The following is a 13,804-nucleotide window of genomic DNA, read 5'->3' as shown; positions in this document are numbered from 1 at the left end:
CATCAATCTTTCCCCCCTTTAAAATAGCTTTCTGCAGAATCCTATGCACAGGATTTTAGTATGCTCCTGCAGTAGTAATTTAGTGCTTTTAAATGTGACCATTACATTCCTTTAAGCTTCAGTGTCCTTCAGTTCACAATGTTTTTGCTTTGTAGGTGAGAAGGAAACGGTTCCCTATTTCTGTGTACATTTTGAAGAACAGTTGAAAATTTATACAAAACAGGTGGGTTTAAATTTTTTTTAATGATCTCGTATTAAAATTTTAAAGCCATTATAATCCTTAGGTATACATTTGAATTGGGATATATTTTTCAGCAATAGAAATACTTCAACATTTGTTTATTTATAAATGTCATGTATTTTAAGTACATAATTAAAATTTGACTTGAAATGACAGTTGTAGGCATTCAAGACTTCCTACACTGAGTAAAAGGCACTAGCAGCATGGTACTACATCTCCATTAGTTATGTTGAGGCAGCAGGATGTGTGAACTAAATGCCCGACAACAATTTGGGGTGCACTAGCTGTCACTTTGCCTATGGACTACCATACCCTTCCTCCTTCTTTATTAGTCAGCATTACTCAAATTATAACAAATTCAGATTACAAAGTTTAACAGCATAAATATTCACATGTGATAAATTGTAAGTCAAACAGAATGCCTTCCTAGCTGTTCATAATAGTAATACCATTTGTTCAGTGTTTTCTGAGAGTGACCATTGCTGCACGTATGTGTGCATTCATTTCCTGCCAATTGCAGATAATGCTTAATGCATTTGATTTAAGTGGATCAATGGAAAGTCTTAGTGCATGAAATAAATCTGTAGACTTTAAGGTATTTCCAGTATTCTTTGTTTGTAACATTGGTTCCTTTTTATACTGTAAAATGAAAACATTTTCCCCCCCCCAAAATTTAATCAGAAGCTTCTCACATTCCTAGCTTCTTACCCCTTGCAAGTCTAGTCCTTTGTCCTTCAGAGACTTCAACTGAGGTTTCTAGTTGAGGAAGATTTCTCACATAAGGCTGGACATGTTAAAAGGGCAGAAGCATCTTGAGTCACTTTGGATATCTCCAGGGAGCCCAGCTCATGTGAAGTGTGGCAGTTTTTTGGCGTGGCGGTCCCCTTGTTTGCTTTTGAAGCTTGACCAGGTGCCCAGCTTGACTGTTTAGTGGATGGATGCACTTTCCTTTTTCTCCCTATCCTCAATGTTGAGCTACCTCAATGTTGAGCTACCTAGAAAGAGAAGAGATACAGTCAGAAAAGAATTTCATGGCTTAGATTTCTTAATTGGCTCATATGTAAAAGTTTCAAAGTATGATGGCATTGTAATCGAGACCAAGTATTGATCTTGGCACAAGTATGCCAAGTTTACCAATTTACTTGGCACAAGTAATTATGCCAATTTACTTGGCACAAGTAAATTCTTGTGCTATTAACAAAACACACACTACTCCCATACTGAACTTCTGTGCAAATATAGCCATAATAAGTTATTTGTTGGTTTTATTGCTTATTTGCATTTTTTCCTGTAACTTTAAACAGGTCATCCTTAACTTGGTGGATCAGACTGGACGTGAGAAAATTATTGGAGATGCTTATCTTAAGCAAGTTCTCCTGTACAATAATCCAAGCCTTACATATGTTTCATTTGACTTTCATGAACACTGGTAAGATGTCAAAAATACTTTACTTAATAGCAGTTTACAACTAAAATGTTAAACCATAAAATTCTGATGTCTTATACATATTTCAAGCAGGCATATTATGACATCTTCCTCCAAAGTTTCCTCCAACTTTTCTGTAGGTGCTATTGTTGAGACTGGTAAATTGCCATTTTGCCGAATATGTAAGAATCCTTACATAAGTATGTTCCTATATGTGTTAATATAGATTGGTATTTTGATTAACGTTAGACAGAGGAGATTTTGAGCATGTGATTCCTCATCAGAGTGTATCAAATTATAAGCAGATTTAGCAGCTTGATTTGACTGAACTTGTGTGTGACTTATTTTTTAGTCTGTATTAGAAAGAAAGAAATTGGAAGAAAAACATTCATACAATTGTTTCAGATCTTATGTGGCTATAATATAATATGTATTCTTAAAGGCATTTCTCTGGTGGTGAAAAATAAAATTAAATTGTGTTTCCTTGGCATTTTATAGTCGTGGAATGAAGTTTGAAAACGTTTCAACACTAACGGATGCCATATCAGACATTATAATAGACATGAAATGGTGCTGGTAGGTATTAACGTCAACCTTCTGACCGTGAACTAGATTAGAGAATAAACTGCACTCCTACTTCTAACAGATTGCCTGCACGCACACTTCTAGTAGGGTATGAGTTGCCTGAGTGGGAAGCCTAGAGAAAAGAGCAAGATTTAAAGCTGAGGTGGCAACATGGCAGTTCCACCTGCAGCCTCCTCGCAGTGCACTATAATGTTCTCAGTGAAGCATGATACACTTATATTAGAGCGTATGGGTAAGGTGTTACATCACATAGCATCACTCTGCCTGCTTGGTAGCCTCCCTCGCATTGCCTGAAGCAGTTGTGCCCTTAAGCATTCTGGATGGAATGGTAGCCAGAACCACCGCCTTTCGGGCTATCATTTTAATTAGATTCTCTCCTGCACTCCTTGTGAGGCCACCTCACAAGCATTTCTCAGCCTATGTTTTTTTTGCCTCTTCTGCTGTTCTCTTGTAATGGATGTAGCTCCCATTCAAAGAGGAGTAATATTGGTGGTGCAACTGTGGTTCTAAAGGTTTGTAACCTTTACTTAATGAATGGTCTCAGTTTGCTGCTCTCCTCAAACTTGTCCATTTGTTTTTGAAGTAAGAAGGCCCCATTAAGTGTTCGTGTGTACAGATATATCTACAAACACAATGGCTGCTTGTTTAGTGTTTGCTGCGGTATTACCTCTGCTTCTTAGATGACACGTGCACTTACTTTGGAATCCAATACTGGTTTCTTTCTTGCATGCTTTAGCCAGCTGCCACCTTTTTTTTTCGTCAGGAGTCATGCAAATGTATCTGATTAAACATTTAACAATCCATTGTTTTGACTGGAAAAATGGCTTTGAAAAATTAAACTGTGCCTTTTGATTATCACACATCCTAGTCATTCAGCATGGTTTATAGTCCCTTCAGCTGCAAACAGCAAGAATGTATTTACCTGAGCTTTGGAAATGTCAGCAAGACAGTCCAAATGGGAATTCCTTTCTGTAGATTGAAGCAGCAGGTTCAAACCGGAAGAGCTAAGCTTTGATCAGGAGTGGGGGGGAGGCTGTCTTTTTTCCCTTTTTCATGGATAAGAGGCACCCTGATCAGCTTTTTGTCGTAAATATGTTGTGGAAAGTTTTCCTACATGTGGACAGGCAACTGGAGTCTAGTGCATTTTGAGAACAGATCTTTCAAACTTCACCAATATAGCATTGTCCTGTGTTAATTTCTGTGATCTTTTTTCCCTTTTTTTGGAAGGGTGGATCAAGCTGGTGTAATCTGTAAGCAGGAAGGAATTTTCCGAGTTAACTGTATGGATTGCCTGGATCGAACCAATGTAGTGCAGGCTGCTATTGCCCGTGTGGTTATGGAACAACAGGTATTATGTCAACTTTATTTAAAACCCTTAATAAATTCACATAGTCCTTATCAGTATTATGGTTTGTGACCCTTGGCTATTGAGCTAAATAGAAATGTATGCATAGTCTCAGATTCTGCAGAATCTGATGCAAGACCTTGCTGGAAAACACAAATGATGTCAGGACAATTTCCATTGCAATGCTTGTGAAGTCATGCTGACAGTCGAGTACTAAGGTCATGTTTTTGGATCATTCTACCTAACATGCTAGACTATTTTTAATTAAAAAGGTTTGAAGTATGTTTATGATCCTAAGATGATAAACTTTGGTTTTGGTCAGAGTGAGAGGGATGACATTCTACTATAAATGAATAAGGATGACCATGCCTTTGACCTGTAGTTTTCTAGTGCTCTAGAGTTTTTGACAGAGTAGAGCAGTGGTTCTTGAACTTCTCCAGCTTGCGCCTCCCCTGATCCTTGTAGCCATTGACCACAGCCCCCCATTACAACATCTCACCTCAGTTGCCCCCAAAATGGGGATGAAGGTGTTATAATTATACACTAGAAACAAGGCTGCCAGCACTCTGAGGCTGCAATCTTAACCATACTTTCCTGGGAGTAAGTCCCATTGAACACAGTAGGACTTACTTCTGAGTAGACCTAGCTAGGATTGTGCCTTTTGTCTTGCAATAGCAGCCAACGGAGTACCTGCCCCCCAAAAGGAGGTAGGAGGAAAAAGGGATGGCTGAGAAGGAATGGGGATTTTTTGTTTTTAATCAATTTTTGGAGACAAAGCCATCAAGAGTGATTTTTTTCCTTTTTTGAAGGGGGAGGAAAAAGAGAAAGGTGAGGATCCTTGGTTAAGCTGACACAGACCCCAAGCCTATGTAGGTCTACTCTGAAGTAAGCCCCATTTGAGTCAATGGGGCTTACTCCCAGCAAAGTGTGGAAAGGATTGCAGCCACACCCAGCAAGATTACAACTTACCCCAAAGTAGATGGGGGCTGCTCACACACACACTCCCAACATGCAGATGCCACCCCTGTACCCCCCCAGGGAAGACGGAGGGATGCAGGTGGGAGCATTTGGATAGCCCCCTCTAGGAGCAGGCTGGTTCCTTCCTTCTCAAGCAGCCTTGACCAATCCCAGGATGCTCATGGTGACGGGCACACTGGGAAATGTAGTCCTTGGGGTGAGGTTGCACATGGAGAGAGCTCCATGATGAGATGCGGCACCTCTGCCTGCCCAGCCAGCCTTCTTTCCCACCTCCCCCCACCATGTTTCACACGCTCTCTGTATTGGCATCTCGGAAGATCTGGCAAGGAGGTAGATGTGTTGTCAGCAGTGGTCCCTTTAAGGGTAATGCCTGGGCATTCAGCAGAGAGTATGCTGCACAGCTACAGCCACTTGAAGGCAATAGGGCCCTCAGGCATAAAAGCACCTGATGAAGGGAGAGTTTGGTGTGGGTAGCAGTAGGAGGAAAGCTTGAGGAAGGGAAGACTGGAGAGATGGACTGAGGAATTGATGGCTAATGGACTGATGTGTGAATGGACTTTGGAAGCTGCTGGAGCAGAAACTACTGGAGACACCAAGACTGGTGTTTGGCTGCTGTGCCCAAGGGGCTGCTGTAGTGGCGGGAGGCTACTGGCAGGGAGCTCTTAAGGTTAAACAGGCGAGCTACCCTGGTGGTGGGGTCTAGCAGAACTGCAGGGCAGAACCAGGGTCATTTTTGAGGAAAGAAAGGGAGCTAATTAGCTGAAAGTGGGCATAATTCTCCAGGCAGAGCTTAGACTGGGAATCTGGCAAAACACTCTCCCAGCCTCATGCTGCCCCACCCACCTCGTTCACAGCTGCAGAAAAGCAGCAAGTCAGCAGGCAGCACGTGCAACAGAGCAGAGCAGCCTCTCTCCCTGGGATGCCTGGTGACGCCCCAGGAGGCTAACCACGCCTCACTAGGGAGGCGGGACGCACAGATTGAATACCTCAGGAGTAGAGTATGGCAGAGTTCTTCTACAATAGTCTTGTAATACCTTAAGGCAGGGCTTCTCAAACTAGGGAGTTGTGACATCCCAGCCTGAGGGTCCTGGGCTCTGCCCCCTTCAGGAGCGGGGGCAGGGGGAGGCAGTGATGCAATCCCCAGGAGTGCATCACTAAGGGGCTGCAGGGACTGGCATGTACTTGCCAGTCCCTGCAGCAGTGTCCTGGGAGTGCGGGGAGCCCTGTGTGAGCGTCTGCAGAGCTCCCCATGTCTTCAAAAGTGAGAGCGCAGCAATCATGCGCTCCACCTCCGCAAAACCGGAAGTGGAAAGTGATTGCTGCACTTTTCACTTCTGGAAGGCTGGGGAGCCTTGCAGATGCTTGTTCAGGGCTCCCTGCAGCCCTAGGATGCTGCTGCAGGAACTGGTAAGTACATGCCAGTCCCTGAAGCCCCCTTAGTGATGTGATCCTGGGGATCATGCAGCTGCCTTCCCCTCCTGCCCTCACTGCCTTTTCCACTCCCCCGCAAAGACTTAGTGGCTCTCACCCTCTCCCAGAGAGTTTGAGAACCACTGCCTTAAGGGCTAACTTGTTTACTTCAACATAAGCTTCTGTGGACTGTAGTCCACTTCATCAGCTGCATGGACTGTGTAGTCCGGAAAGGTTATGCTGAAATAGTTTAGTCTTTTAAGTGCAACAGATTAACAGGCCTACCCCCTGGACCTTACAATTCTGAATATTGCACTCCATAATAGTGGGCATGATCAACATGTCATAAGCCTTGTGGTTTCTTTCTGTCTTGAAGGATTAACCGTAGGAATTTAGATCTTCATTCATGCTTGACTTTTAACTGCAAGATAACCTGGTCCAGTATTAAGGCCATATCCAAGATAGTCTTGTGGAGTTGCCTTCCAGTAATGACTGGAACATGTTGGTCTGAGGCACACTGTACGTGCAGCATTTATTTCAGTAATGGTAATTTGTCATAATCGCTGTCATAGTAGATGCAATCAATCATTGTATAGGCACTGTAATATATATTTGCAATTCAAGGAATCCTTGATTGAACAAACTATTGGGGTGAAGGGGTTAATGCTGAATGTTTGCTAAATCCAGGGGTTCATTGTATTTTCCATTGCATTAAATTCTTGCTACATCGAATAAAGCTGTTATCTGTAATTCCAGGAAGGTGGGCGGAGAGAGGGAATGGTGTGGTAAGTGATGATGTTGCTCTTAGAATAAAAGAACTCAAAGTGTTATGCGATAACTAACAGATGCATTCAATTTCAGCTGAAAAAGTTGGGTGTGATGCCACCAGAACAGCCTTTGCCCATGAAGTGCAATCGAATCTACCAGATAATATGGGCTAACAATGGTGATGCCATAAGCAGACAATATGCTGGAACAGCAGCTTTAAAGGTAAAGAACGTTTTACTGGAGGCCATAGACCACTTTTCTGACGTTTTTCAGTGTGTTCACTCATGATGGTCTTCCCCATGTAATAAGTATAGTTTACGCAGAGTGGTGCTGTAAACTGTGTATGCGAATGCCTCCTTTGTCTTATTCAGCCTTACACATGATTCCTGAGTAGCATGCAGTTCGTGTAATTTATTCAGAAAGGGATGGTTTCTTCTGTCTTGGTAAATGTTTGACTTAACGCACTCTTGATCTGTGGCATATGTTGGAAGTGCAACTAAATGAAAGTGTATTCTAAGGGTAAGTGATACAGCATAGCTACTGTTTTGACTGAATATTTGCCATCTGGTTAACTTTCATAGGAGCTGTGGAGGATGTAGCTTTTTGGTCTGGCCAAATGTACAGTACTGTTTCAGTCTTGGTTCTATCTGAGATTGCATTGTATTCTAGAACATAATTTTGTTTAAACCTTTCATTACTACCAGCTACAGATCAATTTTAAACCTCTTGGAGCTGCGTTTGAGCAAAGTAGCTCATCTTCAGTGTGAGAGTGCATGCTTGTGACTCTTTCCTGTGACACTGATAACATGAGAAAGTCATACTGAAACTCTTCCCCGTGCTAGTGCAGGCCAAGTTTCTTGAAAGCAGGGCTGTGGAGTCTGTACCAATTCCAAAGCCATCCAAAATTGCTTCTGACTCCCAAGTGAGCAGGATTGTGCAGCTGGAAGCAATTTTGGGGTGGAATTGGAGGTGGAGTTGGTAACTCCACAGACCTGCTTGAAGGACACTCTTAACTCTGGCACGCGGGAGAAGGGGCTGTACTGCAGTGCCTCACACACTATTAGTATAATGTGAAGGGACCTTGTTATCTTCTGGGTTCTTCTAATGTTGACATCAATCTATGCAAACCCTGTAATTCTGCTACTTTTTATCTCTGGAACACTATTCTAGTTCTTGCTTCTGTTTCTTATGTGAAAGCCCTCTCATTTCTCACTACTTGCTTAACGCTTTCTTCATCCTGCATCTTTTTTGCCCCTTCTTATTCATACTCTTGTCTTTTCTCAACCATTTTTGTGTGTTTTTTTTCCTGTATACTTAATTCCAGAGACCTTTTCCTACTGTTTAAACAGTCGTCTGTTTTGGCATCTGTAATGGTGTAGCATGGGCTCTTTTATTCCTTTGCTAAATTGTATAGTTCAAACTTGGCTTCCCAACTAGGTTTCATGCCCATGAAATGTGCTTGGATAATGTATAGCTATAGCAGGTTTGCTTTCAGAAACACAGTTTACAATGCTTTGATATTTTCAAGTTGGTTCTCTGCCAAGAAGTCTCAAAATAAAGCCTGAGTTTTGTTTATTAAGAGACTCATTTGGCTTATTGAGATTTTGATGTAGCTGGATTATTTTGGCTTTCTGTGCTGAAGAGTTTGTTGAATGAATTGTATTTTGTAGTCATTGATTGTTGCTTTAAGCCATGAACCATCCACAAACAAGACCCTATGGTTGATTGGGTCTGTCATGCATATATGTTGTGAGCTGCAGACTATGCTTTTATTGTTCTGCTTGTATTGAACTCACCATTGAAGCAAACCACTTTGTTGTGCAAATAATTCAGTCTTGCTGTAAATTCTGTAAATTTTGAATGTCTTGCATTCAGACTTGTATTCGATTGTGTATAGAATTTGACCTGAAGTTTCATTCTCTAATTCTGAAAAATAAATGCTTCTCAAAGCACTAGAAAATGTTAAAAGTTGAATGTTTTGTTTCAGTATCACAATGTTGATAACCAGCACACCGAATATTTAAAGTGGTGTTTTGTGTAACAGGGTGACTTCACAAGGACTGGTGAAAGGAAGCTGGCAGGAGTTATGAAAGATGGTGTTAACTCTGCAAATAGATACTATTTAAACCGCTTCAGGGATGCTTATAGGCAGGCAGTCATAGGTAAGACAGTGTCAAAACTCTTTTCATACTAGTGTTTTCATTCTGAATCCAGATTCTTTTTAATTGCAGCTTTATACCATGATGGGGAAATGTTTTTTTCCCCTGACAGACTGAAATACACAGTTAAGTCAGTCAACATTTTGTTTTGTGTACTTTAAAAAAAGTTGGTTCATTGTGTACTTTAAAAATGAGTTGGTTCATTTAATGGACCTTTCTAGAAAAATAGGTTCTTTTTTTAGTGTGTAGGTCTTGATAAAAATACTAAACTACTTGTTTTTAAATGAATGCTTTGATAATCACAATTATTTTTTTAAAAAGTATCTAAATCTCAAGGCTGTCAGGCATAGCTTATTCAGAACAACTAGTTTAGTGGCTATCAATGTTGTTCATCTAATTTTTTAGGGTATGTTACTCTGTGGTTTCTCATATCTTCTTTATACATTTGTTCAGATTTAATGCAGGGTATTCCTGTGACGGAAGATCTCTATTCCATATTTACAAAAGAGAAAGAACATGAAGCTCTGCACAAAGAGAACTTGAGAAGTCACCAGGAACTGATTAGCCAATTATTGCAAAGTTACATGAAACTCCTTTTACCAGATGATGAGAAATTCCATGGTGGCTGGGCACTTATTGACTGTGACCCAAGGTATGTAGGAGGTGCTAGAGTTACTGTTTTTGTTTCTACTGGAGTCTCAACAGTTACTATGTTTTTCATGAGGGGATTTTTGGTAACGTGATCCAGTGAGAACCAGGGAGAAGACAGGTCTCTTATGTGTTTAGTGTCCTTTGTGATGAATTACTCTGACATGGAATGGATTGCTGGAACAATGAACAATTGTACTAGAAATCATAAAAACAACTGATCAATAGTTAGTATATTGGCTGGATAGGAGAACAAGAGAACAAGAAATGTTCATAGTCTGGCACTTTATATATTACTTGTTCAATATTGATTGTTTCCTGCCTATGACTTGATCTCAGCAGGGCCTCCAAGGGGAATTTTATCAGGGGGTACAAAATTTCTTTTGGGCCCCTTCCCAAAGAGGGAGAGGGTGAAACAGAGTGGGGGGAGGCAATGGGGCAAAACAGGCAGGGGGAAAGTGGCAACAGCTGGAATAATCTTTGGAGCCTAGGTTTACCAGTCTTCCTGATGCAGAGCTCAGGTCTGCCTGCCTGCCTAGATACAGGCAGCTAGATACAGTAATAAGGCTCTCTAAAATCTTATAGAAAATCATTACAGGAGATCAGTATCATTGTATTTAGGCTCATAGTAGAATGGAAAGTGTCCTGTGTATACCAAAACTGACTTCTGCAGTCCCACAGCTGTGTCACTGAGCTCCTATACATTCCTCTGTGGTTAGCAGATCCACAAGCCAAAGAGCTACTGTAACAGGTCAGTTTTCTCTCAGGTGTGACTTTGTTAAGGAATGTATGCATTCCTGGGCCTGGTGTGTATGGCTTATGACAGTAGTTGCTTCCACGTGCCCATGGTAATGCCCCCAGCATCCCATCTGGGCAGTGAGTCTGGGTAAGAGTGGAAAATGTAAGATACCAGGAAATTTCTGGACCTTGTCCTTTGGCTCTTGGGCCACCTTTCTGACCCTGGACCCAAGTATAAATTACCCCCATTAACCCCCGTCTCCTAGGCCCTGGATCCCAGCAATAGCTGTAGTGGCTAAATCTGGTAATCATGTGAACAGGGCTGTGCCTGGGAAAGTGTGGGGCTGAAGCAGACTTAGCTGAAGTCTTTTTGATGCTTGAGACAACGTTGTTTCTGCTGCCCCCCTTTCCCCCCCTCCATTGGTTCTGTATTTAAGGTAATGTGTGCCACTCCATAACTTTCTTCCATCCCCCCACAGCTCTCTCCCAACCCTTATTGGCAGTAGCTGCAGTAGCTTTGGCTGCTGTGGGTAGGTGGTGTCCTATTCCAATTCCCCCCCCCCCATAATTTGCATCTGAACTCCTATCCTCTTCCCCCCACTGACAGCTTAATGTTTGATATCATGATCTTGAAGTACAGCACAAGGCAGTTGCCCTGATCTGCTTTGCTCAAGAACAGCTTTTCAGGCAGTTGTTACGCCAGTACTGCATCACTCTCGGAGCTACTGGTGCTACCATGGTAATGTTACTTCTTATCTGTCTGTTTGACTTGTGGCATAAGATATGGTCACAAGGAAGTGTAAATATGCCAGGGAGGTAATGGATAAATCTTTCTTTGTTTTGCTGTGTAATAAATTGATATGTGTTCTTTAATGCTACCTTATTAATTAGTGAACTAATGTACACTGGCTCCTTGAGCTGTTTACTTCCAAATTACAGATGTCTGAATTATGGAAGGCTGTATTGGTGCTTTCATGCAACTTTGATGTGTCCTTTGGTACTTTCCTTCAGGCACGATAGTACTGGTCTGGGAAGGGCCAGATGTTTCAGGTTATGCATGTTTCAGTTTGTGTACAGACCCCTTGAACCAAACCAGTACATAGGTAGAAGTCTTGGTGTACTTGAAATATGTAGCAGTTAGAAACTTTACAGCTACATTTTGGACTAAGGCAGTTTTCTTGATTATATTGACAGACTACAGTGACCTGAGGCATCAGTACATTTTAGCTTATCATGTTCATTATAATACAACCTTTATGCCTTGGTTCCCTATGTAGTTGTGGGGTATGAGACTCTGGGAAAGTTTGAAATTCTCACTGAATCACTTACAACATTATCATAAAATACTCTGTTCATTTTGTTTAGCCTCATTGATGCTACTCATAAAGATGTGGATGTTCTACTTCTTCTTTCCAATTCTGCATACTATGTGGCTTAGTAAGTATGATTCTTTCTGCTTCTTATTGTGAAAGCAAACTCATCTTAGCTATTTTTTACTGACTTATAGTGGGATTCAGGTGTGAGTCAATTCATATCTAACTTTGCACATTGATGTTTATGTTTTAGTTATGACGATGAAGTCGATAAAGTCAATCAGTACCAAAGGCTGAGCCTTGAAGATTTGGAAAGGATAGAAATAGGTAAGACTCAAGTGTTTGCATTTTGACACATCCTGTCTTCATTCCCTGTCTAGATTGGCATCTGTCATGGTTATTGGATACAGAACAGTTCAAATGAGCTTTTATCCTGTATAGTGTGAGCTCAATTTGTTGTTTTACTACTTATCTGCCAAAGCACTCAGTGAAGTTTATAATTTAAAGAACAGCTGAGAGTGATATGAAAGGGAAAAGGAGTGGGAAGGGAAGAGAGAAACAAGCGCGTTCAAAGCACTGACTCTTTCATGCTAAATCGTGTTCATGTTGTTACTACCAAACTGCTAGTAGAAAGATTTTAAAGGTTCTGAAATGTTTTCTATGGAAAATGCATCCAGTGTTCTTAAAATATGAATGCTTTTAGTATCCTTTTTTCCTTCTTAAAAAGGTCCTGAACCAACTCTTTTTGGGAAGCCCAAATTTTCATGCATGAGGCTCCATTATAAGCACAGAGACACAAGTGGATATTTCCATACCCTTAGAGCTGTGGTGCGCAGCCCCGAAGAAGATGGAAAAGGTAACACTTCTAAGCTGGTTAGAAGAGATCATATTCATTATGCTATTATTTCTGTACAGCCCTTATAGTTGTTTGGAGCAGTGCAGCCAAGTGATAGAATATACTACAGTACACTAAATTCCCTCCATACGTACAGGTGAGGTCTTTTGGGTCTGCACATAAATTGAAATGTACATAGGTCAAAACATCTGGCTTTGCTGGTCCAGTGCTACTGCACCTGTGCAAGAGTATCACTAAAGGACATATTGAGGCTGCACAAAATCATTGGCATAGTTATCCATAACTCTTGACATCCTCAACTCAGGGAGCCAGTGTATAAGAATTGAACATTTAAGTGTGTGAACAGTAAGATAATTTGAATGAAAACAAGGGGGAAAGGCTAAACTCATTTAAAGGGAAAAATTGTTTTGCATTTGTTTTTGTCAAGAGTATAGATGCTTTCTAGTTGATGTTGAGGCCCAAAGTGCTGTTGCATGTGCTGAGTTCTGTCCCAATTCACAGCTATCCCTATTGCAGCTTGTACCCCTTAAGTTGCTTTTCTCATAGCTTGGTTCACTGTTGATATCTGCCCTTTCGTTGTTTTTAAAAAAAATTATCTGGATGGGTGATCAGCTTCAAGGACAATAGTATGAGGCAGGCGGAAGGAAGGGTTTAGCTCTCCATCCTTTGCATGTGGGTTTCTTTGACCCTATAAGTTGCTCTCTTACCCTTGCTGTTCATAAATATCCTGTCATTACATTCAGTTTTGGTCTGTTAAGGCCAAGTTCTTCCTGATGTGCTGGTCTTCTATGGGCAAGACTTTTTGTAGTATGGAGTGGCATTCTATCTTGTGGTCCGTACTTGCAGTCTGAAGTGGTACAGCCTGGACTGGTTTTACTTCAATGAGAACAAGACCAAGGTGCTTATCACTGAGAGTTCTAATTACCTTTATGTCAAAAGGGATAAGAATATATCTGACGAACAAAGAATACATCTGATCTAATTCTTTCGTATTCAGTTATATAGCTACTTTAATGTGTAAACTACTCAGTGTGGGAAGTTGGCTCTATCTTAACTTCACTTGTGTTGAACATTAAAATAGTTCTTACCAAGTTAACAGTGAGACCAGTTGAAAGGCTGTGCTTGTGCTTAAGTGAAAGGCAAGTAGCATATCATTTTGATTTGCAAAATGTGAGAATTAGAGAGTATAGTCTATCTAGCAGCATGACAGGTGGTTGATTGTATTTCAGACACTCTTCAGTGCATTGCAGAGATGCTGCGAATCACAAAACAAGCTATGGGATTAGATGTTCCCATCACTGAGAAAAAACTAGAGAGGTGAGTATGTGCACTTGCGT

General features: G+C 41.2%; 1 protein-coding gene across 1 annotated transcript in view; it reads left to right on the top strand.

The window, feature by feature from the left end:
- The window catches only part of INPP5F (inositol polyphosphate-5-phosphatase F), a 66,847-nt gene that overhangs the window by 49,955 nt on the left and 3,088 nt on the right, over positions 1–13,804 (top strand). The window contains exons 9-19 of the mRNA XM_066621596.1: positions 156–223; positions 1,546–1,670; positions 2,166–2,243; positions 3,480–3,600; positions 6,847–6,975; positions 8,798–8,915; positions 9,366–9,564; positions 11,664–11,735; positions 11,865–11,938; positions 12,339–12,467; positions 13,697–13,784. Coding sequence (XP_066477693.1) covers positions 156–223; positions 1,546–1,670; positions 2,166–2,243; positions 3,480–3,600; positions 6,847–6,975; positions 8,798–8,915; positions 9,366–9,564; positions 11,664–11,735; positions 11,865–11,938; positions 12,339–12,467; positions 13,697–13,784 — 1,201 coding nt within the window. The remainder of the gene's footprint in view (positions 1–155; positions 224–1,545; positions 1,671–2,165; positions 2,244–3,479; positions 3,601–6,846; positions 6,976–8,797; positions 8,916–9,365; positions 9,565–11,663; positions 11,736–11,864; positions 11,939–12,338; positions 12,468–13,696; positions 13,785–13,804) is intronic.

The sequence above is a fragment of the Tiliqua scincoides genome, chromosome 3 (assembly GCF_035046505.1).
Source record: "Tiliqua scincoides isolate rTilSci1 chromosome 3, rTilSci1.hap2, whole genome shotgun sequence".
In the NCBI taxonomy this organism is placed as follows: domain Eukaryota; kingdom Metazoa; phylum Chordata; class Lepidosauria; order Squamata; family Scincidae; genus Tiliqua; species Tiliqua scincoides.
The sequence above is the reverse complement of the archived record's forward strand: the minus strand, read 5'-3'. Positions and strand labels throughout refer to the sequence as shown.